Genomic DNA, 23,661 nt, shown 5'->3' on the forward strand with positions numbered 1-23,661 from the left:
TTGACATGATATAAAAATATTTTATTATATGTAACTCACATTTTTTATACAAATCTAAATATTAATATAATAATACACTAAACAAGTCTAAACGAGCCGAGCTCACAAACTGCTTGATTTCTTTGCAACCCTATATCCAAATAATCAAAAAATACTTAAAATTGTAAAAAGTGCAAGTCATTACCCATGTTTTGGTTTGGTTTTCCAAATCTTTTTCGAAAAAGAAAAAAATAATTTGACAAAATCAAACAACAAAAATATATTTTTAAAAATTATTTATGCTTTCTAAAAATGATAAAACTATATAAAATTGATAAGTGCTTTTAATTTTTTTATGCTTTTTAGCAAACTAATTTATAAATACTTAAATATCAATATACCACCTAAATGGGCTATGTTCTTATGCAAATTATTACATCACAATCTTACCTGTTTGAGCAATCTCAAGAGGTCGTGGTATTGATGTCCAGCCGGTGTGTCCGCGATCTGTGGAATCAGACGAAACGCCTGAACACATGTGCTTTCAATGTCTTTTTTCCGAGCATATTTGGCGAGTTTCTCGGCTTGGTCTTGATTTTGATGCAGTTGAGGCAATGTCAGTATAGGAATGGATCAAGTTTTGGTTCCAGCAAGCTCCGGACAAGGATGCAATTGCTGAGTCTGTCAAAATCCTTTGGGGCATTTGGTTGTGAAAGCAGAATAATCATATGACGAAAGAGAAAAGAGAAAAGAGAAAAGAGATTTTGTATTCAATTCATGTGTCTACGATACAAAGCTATGGGTGTATATATAGGACTATGAGGAGTGCAGTACAAGGAAAAGAATAAGGAAAGGAAAGAATAAGGAAGGGAGAGAATAAGGCAAGATTTGAACATACCTAATAGGGAGGAGTCTATAATCGGAATACAAAGAATAATATGTATATATATATTTATATATTTCATATATTAATAGGTTGCATCGAAACAAGGCTGTCCATGAACAAATTGTGGAAAATCCATCACATACTGTATAGTTGATTAATCATTTGGATTGGTCTGCTATTAATTAGGCTAAGTTCGAAAATTCATTTACCACTAACGATGGAGGGCCAAAATCAAGAAAATGTAATAGATAATTGTTTTGTTGTTATTAATAATTTATCTTGGTGCCTGGATAAGTATTTTGACAAGGATATTTATTGATGGCGGAGAAAGCAGCTTCACGCAGGAGCTGCTAATTTTGGATTTGTGTTGTTGTATAATTATGGTTTCTATCTGATGCATTTTAATCTTTCTCAAAATAAATAAATAAATAAAAACATATAATTTTTTTTATTTTCTATAATTTTGAAAATCTTAATACATTTTTAGAATGTTGTCAAACCTTTTTTCATATATAGTATGCAATTTTTATTTTTATTTTTTTAAATAGAAGAGTAAATATAAACATTACCACAGCAGTGAAACGCATTTAACAATCAACACCTTCACAAAGGTTCCTTGCAATATAACATCTTTTTAAAAAGGCATCTATAAAAACAATCATAGACGTATTTGTAGAATATCCATCACAGAACTCAGATAATAAAATGGCATCCCATGAAAGTATCAAATTTAAAAATAACATAACAGCCGATGACTCTAACTTTAGATTACAATTCAAGAATTCAAGAAAATCACAGGCTTGGCCATTTTAATCTGCTCGAGATTGGCCTACTCGGGATGAGAGAATGATCCCAACAATGAGACCATAGAGAGCCAGGGCTTCAGCAAAAATGAGGATGAGGATCATACACACAAATAGCTTCGGCTGCTGTGCATTAGCCCTGAAAATAATAAACCCCAAAGAAGTAAATAGAATATCCCCATAAAGCCAAAGCAAAATTTTTAACATTTTACTCATCTCCCAAAAAAAAAAGTGTGAGATGCTAGAAGAGAAGCCGAAACATTGAGCATGAGACAAAGTTCATTGCACCAACTGGCCAGAGAGAGAGAGAGAGAGAGAGAACATTGAACATGAGACAAAGTTCATTGCACCAACTGGCCAGAGAGAGAGGGAGATTTTGCTCACAAGGGAAACCACCTGCTGCCAGTCAACCCCATAATTGGCAACTACCACCCTCTTCCTCATATCAAGTCTATCATTTTCCATGTCATACTTCACCCAACCACATACCAGAACTAAATTTAAGTGCTTTACTAGCCTAGCCTCCTAGCCAAACCACCCCTCCTTACAACGAGAACACACCATTCCCAATTGAGAAGATGGCATACAAACTACATTCCTACAAATTGCACAGCAAAGCTCTGTGAAGTAAACCCAGAAACAAAAACCAAGTGGGTAGGGAGACTGTTTAAAAAGTGCAAGCTTAAAGATAAGTTCCATAGCAATAAGTAAGAATGCTACCAAGTCATCATACTTCGTCTCATCTTTCAAATCTAAAATATTTTTTGGTTAGAGCTCATTCCCAAGGTCTAAATTTTATTTATTTATTTTATCATGCTAACATTGTATCTATGAATCTTTTGTCTAAACCATAAACAATAGCATATTTTGCTACTCACGCACGACACAAGTGCAAAATATGCATCTAAATGAGTACCTTTCCATCAAAAGAAGTTTTAAGAAGCGGGATTGTACACATGTCAGGATACATGTCACCAAGGCAAGGGTACGGTGAATGTGCTCGACATATCTAATTGGAACTGTACCCAGCATGCATGACCAGCAATCCAAGTTTACTACATAATTGCAATAAAGTCCCCTATTACGTTACTTTTGTGTCATAATGTTTCAGCATGAGTAAAGTCAACAAGCTTAACGCTGCATGCTATATAAAAATATCATTTTACTAATGTTGTGTTTGGTTGGAAGATTTGGAAAGGGATTTGGAAAGGAAAATAGAAAAGGTAGGTAAAATGTGAATAAAATATGCTTATATTTCACATAATTTCACACACCTTTTCCCTTTCTCTTTCCAAATATCTCCTCAAATCACCAAACCAAACACAACATAAAGGAAACAAAGAAGAAATATGAATATTTAGCCATGATCTGGTGTCCTTGTGCTTTGGCATTAGTCGACTTTAATGCTCATAGTCACACCCAAAACACACTGTATCCAAATAACATGTACTGTATATATCCATATACAATCATGTTTCAGTTAAACTAAAGAATCTTATCAACTTCTCGGTGACTTTAACAAGAAAGTTGAGCTCACCAACATTTCAAATAATAGATCCAAAACAATAAGACAAGAGGGACACGCCAAACTTAATCTTAAACATAAGCTTCCAAAATATTAAACATATTACCTTGCTTGTTGCCACTTTTTAAAAAATACTTTTAAGAAAATTTTACTTTCTTATTTTTCGTTTTTTTTATTTTTACTAATTTTTTTTAATATTTTAAGTAATTTTTTTATTTTTTAGACACACCTAACATAAATACACCTAAAAACTAAAAAAATTGTAAAAAAAATCTTTTAAAAATTCACTAAATACCAAAAATACAAAAAAATACAAAAATTTAGTACATTTTTTATATTTTTATGTATTTATTAATTTTTTAAAATATTTTTTCACAAATTTTTTACTTTTTAGATACATCTAAGTAAGGTGCATCTAAAAAAGTAAAAAAATTATTTAAATTTTAAAAAATATTCACTAAAATAAAAAAAACACGAAAATCAAAAAAATAAATTTTCAAAAAACTTAATACAGAAAACTCAAATCAAACACACTTATTAGTTCTACTTCCTAAGGAACCAAATTACAGCTCAAAGACAAAGCTTAAGCGTCAATGTAAAATAATTCTTCTAATAATTCCACTTGTATGACTGAACAAATTAGCAAAAAGTTGTGTGCAAAAATTATTAAATCTGAAAACATCAGCTTGCTTGGTTGTGTTTTTTCAAAAACACTTTTCAGAAAATTTTACTTTCTTGTTTTTCGTATTTTTTTGTTTTTACTGAATTTTTTAAATATTTTAAACAATTTTTTTTACTTTTTAGACATATGTAACATAAATATACCTAAAAAGTAAAAAATTTGTGAAATTTTTTTTAAAAAAATTCACTAAATACCCAAAATATAAAAAAAAAAAAAAAAAAAAACGAGAATTCAGTATATTTTTTGTATTTTTATGTATTTATTAAAATTTTAAAATATTTTTTCACAAATTTTTTACTTTTTAGATATATCTAAGTAAGGTGCATCTAAAAAAATAAAAAAAAATGTTTAAAATTTTAAAAATATTCACTAAAAACAAAAAAATACGAAAACCAAAAAACTGGCTCCGTTTGGTAGAGCTTTGTAACTATGATTTGAGAATATGAGTTGTATTTTGAGTTTGTGTGTTTTAGAATTATGATTTGAGTGTAGAAAATTTGTTTGGTTATGGTTTTTGAATAAAGTGTTGAATTGAGTGTGGAATTGAGTGTAGAATTGAGTTTTGAAGGTTTGATTTGACAATGAAGTAAGAAAATTTGTTTGGTTATGAGTTTTGAAAAGAGTTTTCAAAACTTAATTCAAATTGCTATAACTCATAACAAAACACATTACTTTCACATTATTGAAAATTTTGATCAACACTCATAACCAAACTCTTTTTAAAATTCAATTAAAAAAATTTATTATTAACAAAAAATAACATTAATCAATTTTTTAATTGAAAATACTACGAAGGAAATAATTTTTTTTCAAAATAAATATTCAAAAAATTTAAATTATAAATATTTAAATAATTTAAATAATCTAAAAAATTTAATAAGTAAAAAATTAAAATAAATATTCAAAAATTTTAAATCGTAAAAATTTAAATAATTTAAATATTCAAAAAATTAAAATAATTTAAAATTTTAATATTTTAAATTTAAAAACAACTCTACACTCAAATCGCAACCAAACACATAAAACAAAACTCAATTAAAAAATTATTTTTAAAACTCATAACCAAACACATAACTCGAAACTCCATGCTACTTTCACAACTCTACACTCAAATCGTAACCAAATACATAACAAAAAAATTAAAATATTTAAAAATATTTTTATAAAATAGAGTTTGAATTTATTTTTATAAAATATTTTAAAATTTTAAAAATTAAAATCGTAATATTTAAAAATTAAAATATTTAAAAATATTCAAAAAATTAAAAATATTCAAAATATTCAAAAAATTAAAAAAATCGTAACATATTTAAATATTAAAATATTTAAAATCTTAACAAAATTAAAATATTTTTAAAATATTGATTTGAATGGAGTTTTGAATTATGTGTTTGGTTATGAGTTTTGAAAAGTAATGATTATGTTTTGAATTGAGTTTTGAAAAATGAGTGTAAAATTATGATTTGAAAACCCTAAACAAACACCATACTCAAAAGTGAGTGTGGAACTAGATTTTGAAAACTCCACCAAACGGACCCTAAATTTTCAAAAAACTTAATTTAATACTTTTTTCCAGTTATTTCTATTACATTGAGAGCGCATAGTTAATAAAAATTGTAGATGCTAGACTATTATTTTGCTTTTGATTATTCTCTTCAAGACATTAGATTCATATATATATATATATATATATATATATATCAGTAAAAAGGGCATATTATATAAACAAAGGAACCAAGGGAGTGCCCAACCTGTATACAAAAAGAGGAGACAACTCTATGTAAAAAAATGCTGACTCCAAGGACTCTACATAGTCCAAAACTAGATTCAAGGACGGATTAACCCTCTCAAAATCACAATTAAGGCTCTTAATTTTCGTAACTTCCCTGACATCACCAGCAGTTCAAGCTTGCTTCACATAGCATGCATTTATTAACCCCAACTTGACACAAAATTAGCCATTATCAAAATTTCGTCAATGAGTTCTAGCAAACAGGAACAAAATACTTTAGAAAATCCATTGTAGCAGAGAATAAAGTAGAACAGGGGCACAATAAGAATTCATATGAGCTTAGAAGGAACCTATGCGAACAAGTTGAGAAAAATTTTTCATGATACCTATCATTGCTGGAACAAGTTTAGGCTTATCATAAGTTTTGATTGTATGCTTTCTGTAAGTTAATGTGTTTCTCTGTTTCCACTTATTTCGAACTTAGTGATCTTAAAATTTGAAAACACATGTTTTAGTAGATGTACTTAAAAAAATTTAGTGCGTATGGTTTCACTTATTTGGTTTTCAACTTATTTCTCTTTTCAACTTAAAATAAGCTTAAAAACTTAATGAAATTTTTGCTATTTCTGGCCAAGTGGATAGCCAAATAAGGGTACAACTTATTGTCTTATATGGCTGAAGAACCAATAAGATTGGCTTTTAAGCCACAACCAAAGGAGGAACAACCAGCTCATGTGTTTAACATCCTGTTGTGTTTTGGGTAACAAAGATATTTTGACAACTTTAAAATTTGTTGGAATGGACTACACAATGGGCCCATAGGACTTATTATATGTGATTTATATTGGATATAAAATAGTCAAAGTTTTAAAAAAGTTATCCTATTTATGAATTCAAATCCTATATTTGCTAGTTCACTATCAACCAACAAATGATTGATATTAAGAGAAATAGTAGTAGTCCAACAATTTACAAATATCTATTTAGGCTACCTTTGTTTTGACGTAAAATATTTTTGTCAAAAATATTATTCTCATTTTCTGTTGTTTGATTGAACAAAAAGTAATTTTTCGTTGTTTGATTGAACAAAAAGTAAGTAAATTATTTTTCATTCAAAGATGTTAAAAAATCCTCTAGAAAATTCTATGGACCCCAATTCATGGAGTACATCGGTTAAGAACACTTGAAGTCATTTGGGAAGTCATTTTTCATCCAAAGATGTTAAAAAATCCTCTAGAAAATTCTATGGGTGGGGTTATTGTTTCAGATGTTTTTAGTTTTATTTTTAAAAGGAAAGACTACACACCTTACAAAAGGTATACTATATGTATCTTATAATTAAAGAAGAAAATTGTATAATTTCATACTTTTTGAGTCATAATTAAAAAAAAAAAAAGTCATAACCAAATATTACATGAGGTATAATTAAATATATTAGTAGTCATAACTTAAAAATATGGCATAACTAGGGATGTATATTAGAATTTTTCATTTTAAAAAATGTTGCTTTTCTACTGTCAATGAGATATAATTTTGTGTGTTAAGACTGGATGAGTTTTGATATTGTTTTAGTTTTAAATTTTTATATAAAAAAGTTAAATTATTATTTTTAATTCCACTTTAGTTAGTGATGGTTTTGGGTGTTATGGTTTTCCATAGATTGAATTAGCCGTCCCTAGAAAATTCACGAAATCCGTATCTAAATTCGTGAACCAAACATAAATAAGAATTTGAAAATAAATAAAACAAAATAAAAAATAGATAGATGAAATATAAATAAACTAGAGTAACATATCACACATTTTTCCTTTCTTTTTTTCTAATCTGTATCTAAATTTGTGAACCAAACATAACCTCAATGTTCTTCAATGAATCAGAAAAAGTGATATGATAGAATATATCTGTCCACACAAAAGTTCCAATAACCTTTCACATATTAGTTAATGGCTCCATCCTGATCTAACACAAGGCTAAAGTAAAAATGGCACTGTTGCATTCATCTAATTAAGATCCATACTTCGAGAAGGCTTTCTAATTGTCATCTGAAATTTAGTGTAAATTAGTATTTAATTAAGTCATGCATGTGTGAGTAATCATATAAACAGACTGATTTCACATTCTTAAACCATCTCCAACAGTGAATCAAATTCATTATCAGATTTGAATTTGGTGAAAAAATATCACTTTTATGTCTCCAATAGTTTCACCAAACGGATATCAAATTGAGAATGGACCAAAAGTTTCACCAAAATGAGAAGCTATAGCAGATTTCACCAAAACACTTGTGCATTTACGTTGGAAGTGGGCCCACCGAACAACCAGCCGGATGTCCCACCGGTCGTCCCTTGCGGTTGACTATCAAAATAACAGAATAAGGAAAAGAAGAATTGAGTGTAAGAAAGAACACATTCTCTCCCATGTTAATGTCGGACTCACTTCCAATAAACTTCAAATTTTCCACTCATCCCTTGCATGTTACCAGCCTGTTTTAGAACCCAAGACCTCACGAGCGCGCTCTCTCTCTCTCTCTCTCTATTTTAATTAAAAGCCAATCAATCAATCTTCTTTTCATTACCTCTCATATAACTTCCACTCACTATCTCTCCTCCTACCCCACCAGAGACCCATCATTTTCTCTCACTTTTTCTAGGAAAGAAAATGATGGGTGAATGGGCTAAATGTGAAATGGGTCGGGTCCAAGCCTTGGGCCGGCCCAATCCGCTGAAGTCTAGATCCAAGTGGGCTGGATGAGCATAGAGGCAGACCAATTAAGCCCAACTTCATGATCAACAGTCCACCCAAGTCCTCAAGCACTTGGGCCCAACTCGCAGTGGAAAAGCTAGTCCAGCCGTGGTGCTGGGCTGGGCTGAGCTGCAAGACTGAATCTATGGGCCGAACAGATGATAGGTCGAGCCCATACAAAGATACCCGAATGGACTAATCCATCTCCATGAGTGATCCTGTAAAAGGCCGAGACAAGGCATAATGATGCCGAGCTGAGGAACATCGGTACGAGCTGAGGAAACCTCGCAAGGAAACGTGGAAATTGTGAACGTGTGCATGTGCAAGTTGCCACCTCAACTGGTCCCCTACACCTAGAATCGCGGAAGTTGTTGAACCAAAGGAATGTGGTTTGTTATCAGCATGACTACAATGAGTATATGCATTCAATGAGCAATGCTAAAAGGACACCTAGCAGCATCCAAGCTCCATGAACTCACCTTGAGAAGCAAGCAAGGAACACTATATATACAACATGAACTTCACATTGAAGGTAACTGAACAATTCCAAGTACAACTATAAGCTCAACTCGATATACATTCTCTCTCGGATCACTAATTCCCACACCGGAGGGTTTATCCGGCCAACCCCGGCCGGGCAACTCTAACGGTGCTTCTTGTGGCAAGAATCTCAGTCCCTGGATAGTCCAATCAAGTGCGGAGCCCCGATTCACTTTCATTTAGTGCGGAATCCAATAAGCATAATTGGTGCGGTGAACGTGGAACACTTCATCTCTAAGCTCTGCACTCAGTTCCGGCGATGGGGATAAAGGACATTCCCCCTTCGACACATACTCCACAGACGGAGAAAACAAAGGACAAAGGTTTGGCACTCCCAACAGTCCCGGAGGAACAAACTGGAAACAATAATCGAACCCCTGAATCCGTCGAGCACCGATTACCCTTCGTGGAGGTTCTTCTCATCACTTTCTTCTGGAAAAGGATTATAGAGATCGCATCATAGACTCCATGGGGATGAAGATACAGGAATTGAAAGCCCAACTTAAGAGGGTACTGGGTGATCCAACAGAAAAGAAGACAGAAGTGGAGCCCTCTCGTTTGCGATGGAGGAGCTCATCCAGAGAACCACCGGTGAAGAAGTTTCCCAGGAATGATTCTGGACAACAAAGCCAGTCTATCCTAGTACAGAGTGAGGCGGCAAGCAGTCACACCCGTGGGTCACGCTGGAAAAGGGCCAAAAGGCAGAAGACCGTTAGTCAACAGACCGAATACCCTCCTCAGGACCTTCGCACTTGGTTGATTGGCAATAGGCAGAATGAACAACATCGGGATCATCTAGACCGTACTGTTCAGCAGAGGGAACACTGAGCGCTGAACAAGCTCGTCTCTTCACCATTCTCCCCGGAGATCGAGACCATAAGACCTCCAAAGAAATTCACCCGCCAATGTTCACTTCATACGACGGGAAGTCGGACCCGCTGACACATATTAGCCACTATAGACAGATGATGTCCCTATGGAACCGAGACGAGGCACTGATGTGTAAAGTCTTCCCATCCAGCTTGGGAGAAACCGGACTTCGATAGTTCGACCGTCTCCCTGCTGGATCGATCCATGGCTGGAAGCAGCTCTCCGAAGAGTGCCTAGCCAGGTTCGTCTCCAACACTAAGATCCCGAAGGAGTTGGATACACTGTTCGGCCTCCGAAAAGAGCAGGAGGAAACGCTGCGCAATTATACTAGGAGGTACTGGGAAGAATACAATGACTTGGAGGAAAATGTGTGCAGCGAGCAGATGGCCGTTGTAGATGTCCCCGCATGCCCCGGGAGGACGAGTCCCGTTCTGTTCGTATTGGGTTCACTATAGTTCAGGACTCTCAAATTGTCACGGTTCTTAATCTGAACCAAAGAGTCCAAATTCGGCAAATCGTTTTGAGAAATAGATTTTTGAAAAGAAGTGCCAAACATGGACTACTTTGCCAGATACAGAGTCGCCACCTAAATATTTTATTTTGGGGGAATTTAGGAAACCCTGACTCGGTGCCAAAGGCCACGTGTCCGTCATCACCAAAGTTGCCTCGGCTTGGGAACTTGGGTACGATTGGGGAAGGTCATCTATGAGCACCCCCTCTCGCCCGATCCGAAGATCGGCCTCTACTAACCGTGATATCCAATTTTGAAAACGTTATATGTTCTTATCCCGATTATTGGCCTAGAATTACTATGTTATGCGCACAGCACAAAAGTATAGACTAGATTGCCTAATTTGGGAATAAGCATTGCATATCCGTTTGTTTTGAAAAAATGTTTTGGAATTTGCTACTCGCAAGTAGGCTAAAACACGGATTTCAATGAGCTATTCCAACTCAGACAATCCAACCTTCACCCACAGGCATTCAAGCAGTTATATCACATAAGCAGCTAGCCTCATGGTAATCATGCTATCATGGCAACACTCACATGCATGCAAGGATGCTAAAGCATAAATACTTACATCGTACTCCGTGCCAAAACAAAGAACTCGTTAGCAATCCATGCATGATCCAAGTCCATGTTTAAATGTCTAATGCAACGCATACGGAATGTCACTAGAGTAGGCTCGGCTAGTCTATAAATGACATGTGAAAATGCACAAGTAGCATGTATTTCAAGTTAGATTTGAAATACTAATGTAATTAGCATGATGCGCCGAGCCCGGTGCATGCAATACTGATGAATGATGCACGCATGCATAGCATAAGGTATGCTAAATTAAACATGACCTATTATTAACCATCAAAGCAGATAAGTAAAAGGGAGAAAGAAGTGGGGGTTGGAAGACATGCACACACTCACCCACACTTATTACAAATTCGCCCTCGCTCGGAGGGACCAAAAGAATAATACAATTCGAATAATGAATTAACTATCCTAGCTAATCAATTATTACAGACCAACTAAATTAATTAATATAAGAAAACAAGAAAAAGGGCCTTGGGAAGAGGGATCAATGCACACGTGCTCGGGTCTTGCTCGGAAGTCCACTGCCATGCGTAGGCTGTCTCTGTTTTCCCTGCTCTGCCCCTCTGAAAACTGCCAAAGTCTCAGAATTGCTTCCCTGGACATTGGGAGACACCACCGGCTGAGGAGAATCATCATCGGCTGTGATTTGGTGTCGATCGGCCAAAAATGAATCCATCGGCCACAGATTGGTTGCCGGTCGGCACTCTGTGCAGTCGATCGGCAAAAAGTTCCTACAGAATCTGTTTGACAGCAGCAGAGGACAGAGCTATGCATGGCAATGCAATTCAAGCAATGTATGCACTAACCATATCCCTTATCATGTTTATGACTCAAAGGGACATGATCCTCGATTCTCGGGCCACCAATCACGCATTTCGATGCATGATGGCTCAAGGAATCGAGTGTGCAACTTCAATTTAAAATGTAATGCAATGCAAATAAACACGCAAAAGGGCTCAACCTCTATCATGCTCAACTCAAGAGGTATAGCATGCATGTTAATGCAATGCAATCCTAAGCATGTGAGCTAGCATGCAACATAGGCAATGCAATGTGTACATGCAAGTATGCAAGCAAACATACAAGGTGAGCATGCAAACAAGCAAAGAGATGGACTTAAACATGATTAGGCAATTCTCAAACAAGCCTAAATCAGTGGCCAAAATGCTCAAACATGGAGGCCAACACACGCACACACACACACATGTTAAAGGGCTAATACTTATGCACAAAAGGGCAACTCTCAAGCACACTTGAAAGAGGCATAACATGGACGATTAGCATGTGAATTAAGCTTTGAAAATCATGCAAGAACATGGTGCCAAACCAACCCAAACAATGCAATCAAGGTATGCAAGCTAAGTCCAAGATTCAAAGCAAGCTAAAGGGGTATTGAACCACACTTAACAAAACCAAACATGGCACGAATTCAATGACCCAAAACAGAGTTTTAACACATAAAACACAGCCCAAAAGATTACTTAGATGGCATCTAAATGACTTGAATTCAAAAGTATGCACAATGACCAAAACATGGAGCATGCAACACAAGCCTTTGACACATCAAAGGGACCATGAAATGCAAGCATACAAGCATACTAAGTGGACTGAAATGACATGGAAAATGGTCCCAACCCACTAAATCAAAGCAAGTAATGCATGCTATACACTCACACCCTTAAGGCCAACAAGCCAAAATGCAAAGGGGCTATACAATGCATGCCAAAGTCGACCCAAACAACTAAGGACAGACCTTAATCATGGCAAAATAAACATGAAAGTTTCACAAAGCCAAGCTTAAAACATGCTAGAACAATGGTTCACAACCTAAGGCATGTTAAGGCAACAAAATGGCATTACAAGGCATGTATGCTAAGCAAGCATGGTGTGCCAAAACCAACTTAAAACAATGCTATTTCATGGCAAAATAAGCATAAATAACAGCTAAGACATGGTCAACAAGAGCCTAAGCTAGGTGCTCCCTCAAGAGGCAAAAATGGTCCTTTTCAAGGACAACAAGGAGAGGGGGTGACCCTCTCCTTCTTGGGACCTCAAGGCACCATCCTTACCACTGAAATCCCTCAAGATTTCAATGGTAAGGAGGCCCAAACACCAAAGTCCCGGAGCTCACACAAAATAGCACAAAACAAGGACCAAACAAGGCTTGAGAGGGGTCAAACAATCCCAAAGCTTAAAACACTCTTAACAAACTATTTAGAGGCCTTAAAAACAGAACTTTTATGTATTATATGCAAAGCCAAAAAACAGTTGCAAGATAGGTAAAAGTGGTGTACAAAAATGGGATAAAAAGGGCTAGTTTCTTACCCTTGAAGTCCTCCTTCACAAATGATGATCTTGTTGCCTCCTTAAGCTCAAATCCAGTCAAGAACACCAAGAACAACCCTCTGGTCCCTCAACAACCAAGAGAAGGTGTAACACTATGTGTTTGTGTGCAATAGTATGGACAAACACACACTAGACACACACAAGAGAAAGATATAGAGATAGGAAATATGTATCAACCCTAACCCTAATCTAGAACTCCATCTGAAATTTTTGTAACCCTAATGCCAAGAGAGGAAGCCTCTTCTTATAGGCAATGCCCTCTTGTAAGGCTTCCAAAACAAGCCATCCAAGAGAGAAATCCCTCCATACACGTGTATGGAGGGGAACAAAGTGGGTGCCAGCTATCACAGTTGGCACAAAATATCTACTAAAAGTAGATAAACAGTGATCGGCCATTCAAAATTGCCATTTTGGTAAAATAAATGGCCGACCGGCAACAAAGAGTGCCGACCGGCAATATACATTGCCGATGGCACAAAATCACTGGCTAGTGGCCTCAAGCCATGGCCGGTGATGTGTGGGGATGCCTCACAAGGCATTCCCTGTCCCTCCAAGGCAAAACACAAGTGTTTGGTGCAAAACCAGACACAACATGGTCGAGTCGAGAGATCCTGAGGCAAGGCGCGCAACCGAGACCTCCGGGAACTCAAGACGAACACAAACAAGGGTAATCACCAAGTGTTCCAATGGTGACGTCCAAGTCTTGAGGACGGTCAAAAATGGGGTGTCTACAGCCGTCATGTCCTTAAAACATGGTCTAAGCCCGGAAAGTAAACTGAGACAGTCACTTACCAAGCCCCCGGCCATAGCTTTGAAAGATTTGTGTGCCAGGATTGAGCAGAACGCACGCCTCGAAGACGATCAGATCCCCATCGAGGTAGCGTCAGCAGAACAAACAGCTCGACACAAGAAAAGATCAGACTGAGGAGAACACTGGGGGATTGCAGTGAATGAAGTGGATAAGTCCAAATCCCACGAAGCTGTTGTAACTGTATTCAAAGAGCCGATCTATCGAATCTTGGAAAAGATCAAGAGAGAGCCCTTCTTCGTTTGGCTGCCGAAAATGTTGGGAGGTCCAGCTCGGCGGAATCAGAAGCTCAGATGCACCTACCACCAAGACAGGGGGCACATGACTCAGAATTGCAGGGCACTGAAGCAACACTTGGAAGACCTGGTGGCGACTGGATACCTAAGGGATTACATTAATCAGGATAAGGAAGTGACCGAACTAGGAAACCCACCGCCAGAACCAAACATTGAGCATCCACCTTGACTGATAATAAATGTGATCCACAGGACAACGACTCAGGAGTCCGAGGAGGCACTGAAGGAAGAGATTGCTAAGGCTGCGCAAATTCAGCGAGTCATGTCAGTGGAGCCTGCATCGAAAAAGGTACGTACAGTACCTAAATCCCCCTTGTGCACTATTTCATTTACTAGCAAAGATTTAGAAGGCATACATCACCCACATACTTATGCATTAATTATAACTGTGAAAATTGGGAAATGGTTTGATGTAAAACGAGTCTTGGTAGATCAAGGTAGTGCAGCAGATATATTGTATTATGATTTGTTCAGAAAGCTTGGTCTCTCCGAGCAGCACATCACCCCAGCAGCAGCCCCGTTGGTCAGTTTCAATTCACATCCAGAATGGTCGCTTGGCAGAATAGTGTTGCCAGTCGTAGCGGGAACAAAAACCCTCTAGATAGAGTTCTTAGTTATTAATACACCATCCCCTTACAACGCCATACTTGGCCGTCTGTGGATTCATCAAATGGAGGCAGTCCCTTCAACCTACCACTAGCTCATCTGTTTCCCAACGGAACACGGAGTAGAACAGATCTCAGGGGATCAAGTTGCGTTCAAACATTGCTTCATGGTAGCATTAAAGGCAAAACAGCTCCGCAATCGGGTACAGACGGTAGAAGTGGCTGAACAGCCAGTCTTGGAAGATGTAGGGGGAACCCCAGGGGAAAAAATGGTAGAGGATTTGAAGAAAGTCTTGGTAAAAGGGGATGACCCAGAAAAGTACTTCCTTATCGGTACCTCGCTAGGCGCTGATGAGAAACTTCAGCTGCTGGAACTGCTGAGGGAGAATATGGAGGTATTCGCGTGGTCAGCATATAATACTCCAGGGTTGGACCCAGAATTTGCTTGCCACAATCTCAACATCAACCCTTTAGCTCGGCCCATTGTGCAGAAAAGTCGGAGATCGTCAGTCGAGCACACCGAAGCAGTAATTGCCGAAGTCGAAAAACTCCTGGCTTCAGGAGCAATCAGGGAAGTTCAGTACCCACAATGGCTATCCAACACAGTTGTAGTCAAGAAGAAGAACGGAAAATTGAGAGTTTGTGTTGACTTCACTTGCTTGAACAGAGCCTGCCCTAAAGATAGCTTTTTACTGCCTCACATTGATCAACTAGTAGACTCAACAGCAGGGCATGAGCGCATGAGCTTTCTGGACGCTTATAGCGGCTATCATCAGATACCACTGTTCGGTCCGGATCAAGAAAAGACAGCGTTTATCACTCCAAAGGGAACTTACTGCTACAAAGTAATGCCATTCGGCCTCAAGAACGCCAGGGCAACCTACCAACGAATGATTACACGGATGTTCAAGGACCAACTGGGAAAAACCATGGAAGCATATATAGACGATACGGTAGTAAAAAGAAAGCTCGCTCCAAACCATCTCACGGACTTGAGAGAAGTTTTTGACATCCTAAAAAACCACCAGCTTCGCCTCAATGCCTCGAAATGCGCTTTTGGAGTAGGAACAGGGAAGTTCTTGGGTTACATGGTCACTCACAGAGGAATTGAAACGAATTCGGATCAGATCAGAGCGATACGAGATCTTGAAGTACCAACAAAGGCTAAAGAGCAGCAGAAGCTGGCCGGAATGGCGGTCGCACTGAATCGGTTTATTAGCAAATCCTCAGATCGGATGAAGCCCTTCTTCTAGCTTTTACGGAAAAAGGCAGCATTCGAATGGGATAACGAATGTACCGAAGCACTGCAAAGCCTCAAAAGATACCTCAGTACACCTCCTCTGCTGTCCACTCCAGAACAAGGAGAGGAGCTGTACCTCTATCTAGCAGTCTCAGATCACGCCGTAAGCGCAGTATTAATTCGAGAAGTTGACAAGAAACAGAGGCCTGTCTATTATGTCAGTAAGACTTTACTAGACGCCGAGACACGGTATCTACCGTTGGAAAAGTTAGCATACGCGCTGCTTATCGCCTCAAGAAAGCTGCAACATTACTTCCAGGGGCATACCATTAACGTCCTCACTGAATTCCCCCTTAGATCTGTGTTCAGCCCAGCCGATTTCTCAAGCCGAACAGCAAAATGGGCGGTAGAACTTGGTGAGTTTGACATTCGGTATCAACCCAGGACAGCGATCAAGGCCCAGGTCTTAGCGGATTTTGTCGCAGAATTTGCTCCCACCCAGAGTACCGAACCGAGGGATCCGAGTTTGGCACAGGTGCCATGCACTGCCGAACAAGGGAAACCCTGCGCTTCGGAAGCTTGGAAACTCTTTATTGGAAACATTTGGCAGCTCTATGTTGATAGATCGTCCAATAACCGAGGCTCGGGGGCAGGAGTAGTACTTATTTGACCAGAAGGGTTCATCTGGGAACAAGCTCTCAGGCTCGGTTGGAAGGCTTCAAACAACGAGGCCGAGTACGAAGCGTTATTGGCTGGATTGCGTAGCGCCGAACACTTCAGTGCAGAATAGCTTCTTGTTTTCAGTGATTCACAGCTAGTGGTAAACCAGCTTTCTAGGGTCTATGAAACACGAGATGAAAGAATGGCTATGTACGCAGGCAAGGCCAAGGACCTACTCAGAAAATTTCAATCCATACAGGTGGAACAGATCAGTCGGGATAAAAACAATCATGCTGATGCTTTGGCATGCCTTGGCTCATTAGTGGATACGAAGGATGCCATAAAAGTTTGGGTTGAGTTTGTACCAGAACCAAGTATTGCATCTCCAGTCCTCTGCAACAACTTAGAGCCGAGTTGGATGGATCCGATATTTGCTTTTCTGAAATCTGGTACACTCCCCGAAGACAAAAGGGAAGCCAACAAGGTCAGACACAAGTCAGCTCGGTTCTAGATCTCACCATCTGGAAAGCTTTACAGACGTTCCTATCTTGGCCCCTACCTTCTAAGTGTACATCCAAATCTCGTTGAGAATGTTCTCTACGAAATTCACAATGGGATTTGTGGATGCCACGTTGGCGGAAGGTCACTGGCACACCGAGCCCTCACTCACAGGTACTGGTGGCCACAGATGCAACAAGATACGCAGCGGTACGTATAGAAGTGCGACAAATGTCAGAGGTTTGCTCCACTCATTCATCAACCAGCCAAAACTCTTACTCCACTCACCAGCCCATGGCCCTTTGTGCAATGGGGACTAGATATTGTCGGACCATTGGCGCGAGGCACTGGGAACAGGCGATTCTTCATTGCTGCAACTGACTATTTCACTAAGTGGGTTGAAGTTGAGGCGCTGGAAAGTATCAAAGAGACAAACACGAAGCGGTTTGTTTTGAAGAATGTGGTGATGCATTTCGTCATTCCGCAGGTACTGATTGCAGACAATGGAACACAGTTCGATGGTAAGGTCTTCAGAAAGTTTTGTGCCGACCTCAGAATCGAGTATAGGAACTCTTCTCCAGGGTACCCGCAGAGTAATGGACAGGCAAAAGCATCAAACAAAACCATCATCAACGGAGTAACGAAGCAGCTTGAACATGCAAAACGCAAATGGGTTGAAGAGTTACCTCACGTATTATGGGCCTACCGAACCACAGCACGGCGTTCAACGGGGGAAACACCTTATTCCCTAACTTATGGAATGGAGGCCATCATCCCACTTGAAGTAGGTTTCCCAACCTTTCGGTCTGAATTATTTGAAAGCTCCAGTAACGAGAAAGCTATTGCACAAGCACTGGATATGGCAGAGGGCCGAAGAGAAGCAGCGCTGATCAGACTTGAAGCGTATCAGCAGTAGCTCATCAGAAGTTTCAATCAAAAAGTTTTCCCAAGGCAATTTACACTTGGAGAACTAGTTTTGAGGAAAGTTACGGATCATAAACAGGTGCCTGGCGAGGGCAAACTTGGGCCTAACTGGGAAGGTCCCTACAAAGTCATAATCGTTGTTGGAAACAGAGCTTACTACCTAGAGGATCTGAATGGCAGAGTTATACCTCGGCCCTGGAACGTAGCAAATCTCAAGAAATACTATCAGTAGAATTATCCCCCAACTTCTCTATCAGAATGTAAAGGCATTATCTGTTGACCAATGCAAATACTTCCCCAATTTTCTCAAATTTATCAAATTCTTGTAATTAGCTTTGATGTTTATCAAACGGAATTAGCTTTGGTTCGTACCAAACGGAATTAGCTTTGATGTTCATCAAACGGAATTAGCTTTGGTTCTTACCAAACGGAATTAGCTTTGATGTTCATCAAACGGAATTAGCTTTGGTCCTCACCAAACAGAATTAGCTTTGATGTTTATCAAACGGAATTAACTTTGGTCTTTGCCCAAATGGACTTAGTTTCAGAACGACTGGACGGAATATAAATTTGGTTAGCACTCAAACATGCTAAGTGGTATTGCTTGGTGGAATAATGTTTGGCAACTGAATTGGACTTTAGCCAAGTGGAATTGCTTGGTGGAAACCACACTAACATATCTTAAGTAAACATCTTTGTATCTACAGAACCTCTTAAGTACCAACACGTCGACACTTTAGTACTGACTCAAACAAACAGCATTGAAACAAGCATGACCAGGTTTTATCAGGAGTAAACTTCCAGCATTAGTCTTACTCAACTCCAGGTGGGAGCAAACAATTGTTTCTCAAAACCAACCTAGACCTGAGTAAGACACCTCTTCATGCCTTTATCGTATTCAAATGCCCTTATGCTATCAAAGTTGCAATAGACTTAAACAGCTCTACCTAAAGAGCACAGTCTTCAGTGCCGATCTTACTTAGCTCCAGGTGGGGGCAAGCAATTGTTTTTCAAAACCAACCTGGACCTAAGTAAGACCCACTTACGAACTCAAGCACAGCCATACCACATATCCGTTAGCCACACCAAGCATCAGTTCGGCCCCGAGGTCCCAACAGTGCTCGGCCGGGGGCAAACGGTACAATGCCGCACCGAGCATCAGTTCGGCCCCGAGGCCCCAATAATGCTCGGCCGGGGGCAAGCAGTACAAAATCAAATAAAGCATCTATTTAAAAGCAGTATAGAGCCAGACCGAGCTCTATTCGGCCCTGAGGTCCCAATAGTACTCGGCCGGGGGCAGGCAGTATAGAAAATATTCAGACATAAAAGCCAAACAACATTAGATTGCAAATTCAAAGAGAAAATTCTACCATCCAAAGGCACAGATGGCCTCATAACCAGCAGCAAAGAAAAGAAAAGAGAAAAGAAAAATTGTCTTGGCAAGTGCAGAAAGAAAGCTCGTCATGGGGACCGAGCCACAATACATCAAAATAGAAAAGTAAAAAAGTTTCAATCCTTTCAACATCAATTTTCATCAACAGTAGGCAACTCAAGAGCAGCATCAGCAATTTTGTCGGGGCCGTCTGCGGGAGGAAAAGTAGAGGAAACTCCAACTTCCTGAGAAATAGAAGCCTCCCTAACCACATCTCCTGTGGCTTCAGTCTCTGGGGTTTCAATCCCTTCAACATCCACCGTTTCAGCGGCAACATTCCTGTCCTGGGTCTTTCTTGTAGAATCATCTTCTGGAGAAACTTCAGTTGGAAGAACAGCAGGGGTGGAAACAGTCTTCGAACCCAAGGATCTCGAAGGAACGGGGATATCCTGAAATAGGGAAGAGCCTTCAGGAACCAGCGCAGCAGTCAAGGCACTCGTCCAACCCTTCATGAAGAGCTTATCTCGCAGCACTAGCACCTCTTCCTTATAGGCAGCCCCAGCTTCATCCCAGCCCTGCTGCCAGTGTTTGGCTTCCAGCACAGAACACTCGGCAGCTAGTACGGCAATAACGGCCTCCAGTTCGGCCACTTTTCCCTCGAGTTGAGCCTATGTCCCAATAGCAACCTCCTTCGATCTTTTAACCGAAGGGACAATCTTGTTCAAATGAAATGCTTCCCTCTCCGCAGTTCGGCACCCCTCCTTGCAGTTCGGTGCCCCTCCTTCTCTATCTCCAAGCTTACCGTCAGTCTTTCAGCGTTCATTGCGACCTCCAGCACGGCCCTTTCTAGCTCTTTAGCACGAGTAATGGACAGATGCATTCTCTGGATACATTGCGAAGGACAACGAAGAATTAAGAGAAAAGGAGACAGCAACGCAACAGTAAAGACAAGTAAAACAGGAAACACTTACAGCGGTCATCATCTGAAGGGTCCCCTTCAGGATAGGAATATCACGGGGCCCATTATGGTCGGCCATATCAACCGGCATCAACAAAAACTTAGTCAAATCAAAGGCAAAATCTTGTGAAGCAACAACTGAATCAGAAGTGGAAATGGGCCTACCCTTATGCGATATTGGCGGCTCCCATTTCTCAAAAGCATCATCCTCGGCAGGATCCTCAAAAGCTTCCTCCACCACTGCTTTGCCAGCCTCCCTCCCTTTCTTTTTCGCTCGAGCAGCTACTGAAGCTGAGGGCTCGGCAGCAGTCGCAGGGGTTCCAGAAGCTCCAACCTCCATCTTCACCTCCATGAGACTCTTCACCTCGGTCTTTTCTAGAGGGGTTTGCAAGGCATCGAAGGCTCCGAAGCCCTCAGCCTCTAAATCCACCAACACCCTTCTCTTCGCCACAGACCCGTTCCCTGCGAAACTAGGGGCAGAGGAGGGCGCTCTTTCAGAAAGTGCACCTTGACTCTTGCGACGGTTCGTGACTAAAGGAGTGAGAGACGTGTCGGTCTCAGTATCAGAGTCCAGAAGGGTAGCAGCGAGCCTCGCCTTCTTTGGAATAGTAGAACGATAAGTAGACTGGTATTCCAATAACTTGGGTGCAGATCTCTTTTTATACCTCAGGGCCGCTTTTATGGCTTCAGCATTCTCTCAGTTTGGTCTTCGTTGGAAACGAGAGGCCTCTGCAAAAAAGAAGTGATCCATTAGAGCAACATCCAAAATAAAGCAAGAAATACAAAAGGCATTAGAAGGAGAGACCCGAACCTGGATAGCTGTCTTTCTGGGGCATCATCTCAGACTGAAACTCAGTTTCGGCGAGAAACTCCCAGTTTCCACCAACTTGTAAGAAATCATCGTTGTGTTTATCCGAATCAAGCAGCCCAGTAACCAAATGGCAATCAAATGAGTGAACACGCAAGTAATATGTGTTGTGGTCTTTGTTATGAGAAAGAGTATAACAACCTAAGATATCCTATATGTCAAGGTTCAAACCCAATCGTTTATTAAGGGCAGAGACACCGCAAACGACACGAAAAAGGTTCACAGATACTTGCATCGGGGTTAACTGGACTTGATGCAGAAACCGGCGTACCAACGGGTCAAAAGGAAATCGAACCCCTCCCTCGACTATGGCCGCAATAGGAAAAGCAACGATATTCCTCGTGCCCATTCGCTTGGCATCTACTTTCGCTAACGAAAGGGTAACGTCGTTGGGAATATTATAGTCCAGGCAGAACATAGCCATGGCCTCGAGGGTATCAACCAGAGAACGGAACTTCCCCATTTAACAAACCTAACGGGACAGAGAAAGGACTCAAATAACAGAGTATGAAACACAGACAGCGAGTAGGCCAAACAAAATGATTAAGACAAAAAGAGGCAAGAGAAGAAGAGTAACAAGAGGACTTACAGAGATTAGAATAGTGGTAGCAGAGCAAGATCAGCGACGAAAGAAAAAATCTGAGCAAGGCACCAACGAGACTGGTTCAGAGGAACGGCAAGAGACCTTTCTCTCTCTTTGAAACTCTCTAGAGGAACGAAAAAGCAGATGAAGGGATTTGTATTGACAGCCAGAACATTAATTGCACTAGCCGGCGCGCAAGTACACGGAGCACGACCTTCAGTATGGGATCGACGCACTATCTCTGCACACCAATCTCATATCGCCACGTGTCACTATGAAAGGACGCATGCAGGAATTGTGTGTCAGGATTGAACCGTCACCAAGGCTGAACTGGGGAAAACTGAAACGACGTGATGCTTGGGAGGCAGAGCAATAGCTCCCTCTAAGGGGAACCTTAGCGCGAGCTAGGGGGCAAATGAAGGGGCTAAATGTGAAATGGGTCGGGTCCAAGCCTTGGGCCGGCCCAATCCGCTGAAGTCCAGATCCAAGTGGGCTGGATGAGCATATATGTAGACCAATTAAGCCCAACTTCATGATCAACAGTCCACCCAAGTCCTCAAACACTTGGGCCCAACCCGTAGTAGAAAGGCTAGTCCAGCCGTGGTGTTGGGCTGGGCCGAGCTGCGAGACTGAATCTATGGGCCGAACAGATGATAGGCTGAGCCCATACAAAGATACCTGAATGGGCCAGTCCATTTCCATAAGTGATCCTGTAAAAGGCCGAGACAAGGCATAATGATGCCGAGCTGAGGAACATCAGTACCGAGCTGTGCACGTGCAAGTTGCCACCTCAGCTGGTCCCCTACACCTAGAATCATGGAAGTTGTTGAACCAAAGGAATGTGGTTTGTTATCAGCATGACTACAATGAGTATATGCATTCAATGGCAACTACCAGGTGGTCCCCCACCATGGGCAATGCTAAAAGGACACCCGGCAGCATCCAAGCTCCATGAACTCACCTTGAGAAGCAAGCAAGGAACACTATATGTACAACATGAACTTCACATTGAAGGTAACTGAACAATTCCAAGTACAACTATAAGCTCAACTCGATATACATTCTCTCTCGGATCATTAATTCCCACACCGGAGGGGTTATCAGGCCAACCCCGGCCGGGCAGCTCTAACGGTGCTTCTTGTGGCAGGAATCTCAGTCCCTGGATAGTCCAACTGAGTGCGGAACCCCGATCCACTTTCATCTAGTGCGGAATCCGGTATGCACAATGGGAAACTGAGAAATCAACCAAAGATCAATCAAGAAGAACACTAGCATGAAGCTCCAAACACATTAAGTTTGGTTGTTCTTATTCTACTTTTTTTCAGTTGTCTTGGTTGATGATCATAATGAAACATCTATTTTACTATTCATAAAAACAAGCCTGATTGATCCATTGAATTAGCTTCAAAATTAGAAAGTTCCCAACAATGGGTTATTGGGAAACACTTCACCCTACTGTAATTGGACTGGTGTGTGGTGCAACTCTAATGGAGCTGTTGAGAAGCTTGACCTCTTTCACATGAATCTCAGTGGCACCGTATCAAATGAAATCCAACAATTACAGAGTCTCACTTCTCTCAACCTCTACTCAATGGGTTCTCATCCCCATTGCCAAAATCTCTCTCTAATCTCACTTCAATTCAAACCATTGATC

At 40.0% G+C, this 23,661-nt stretch overlaps 1 protein-coding gene across 2 annotated transcripts in view; it reads right to left on the bottom strand.

The window, feature by feature from the left end:
- Window positions 1-1,451: 1,451 nt before the first annotated feature.
- Window positions 1,452-23,661, bottom strand: part of LOC114273726 (uncharacterized) — a 36,709-nt gene continuing 14,499 nt past the window's right edge. For both annotated transcript variants that reach the window (XM_082872613.1, XM_082872615.1), the window contains one exon: window positions 1,452-1,807. In XM_082872613.1, the coding sequence (XP_082728739.1) occupies window positions 1,770-1,807 (38 nt within the window). In that variant the 3' untranslated portion in view covers window positions 1,452-1,769. The remainder of the gene's footprint in view (window positions 1,808-23,661) is intronic.

Source organism: Camellia sinensis, chromosome 6 (assembly GCF_055761805.1).
Source record: "Camellia sinensis isolate YWXY chromosome 6, ASM5576180v1, whole genome shotgun sequence".
Taxonomy (NCBI): domain Eukaryota; kingdom Viridiplantae; phylum Streptophyta; class Magnoliopsida; order Ericales; family Theaceae; genus Camellia; species Camellia sinensis.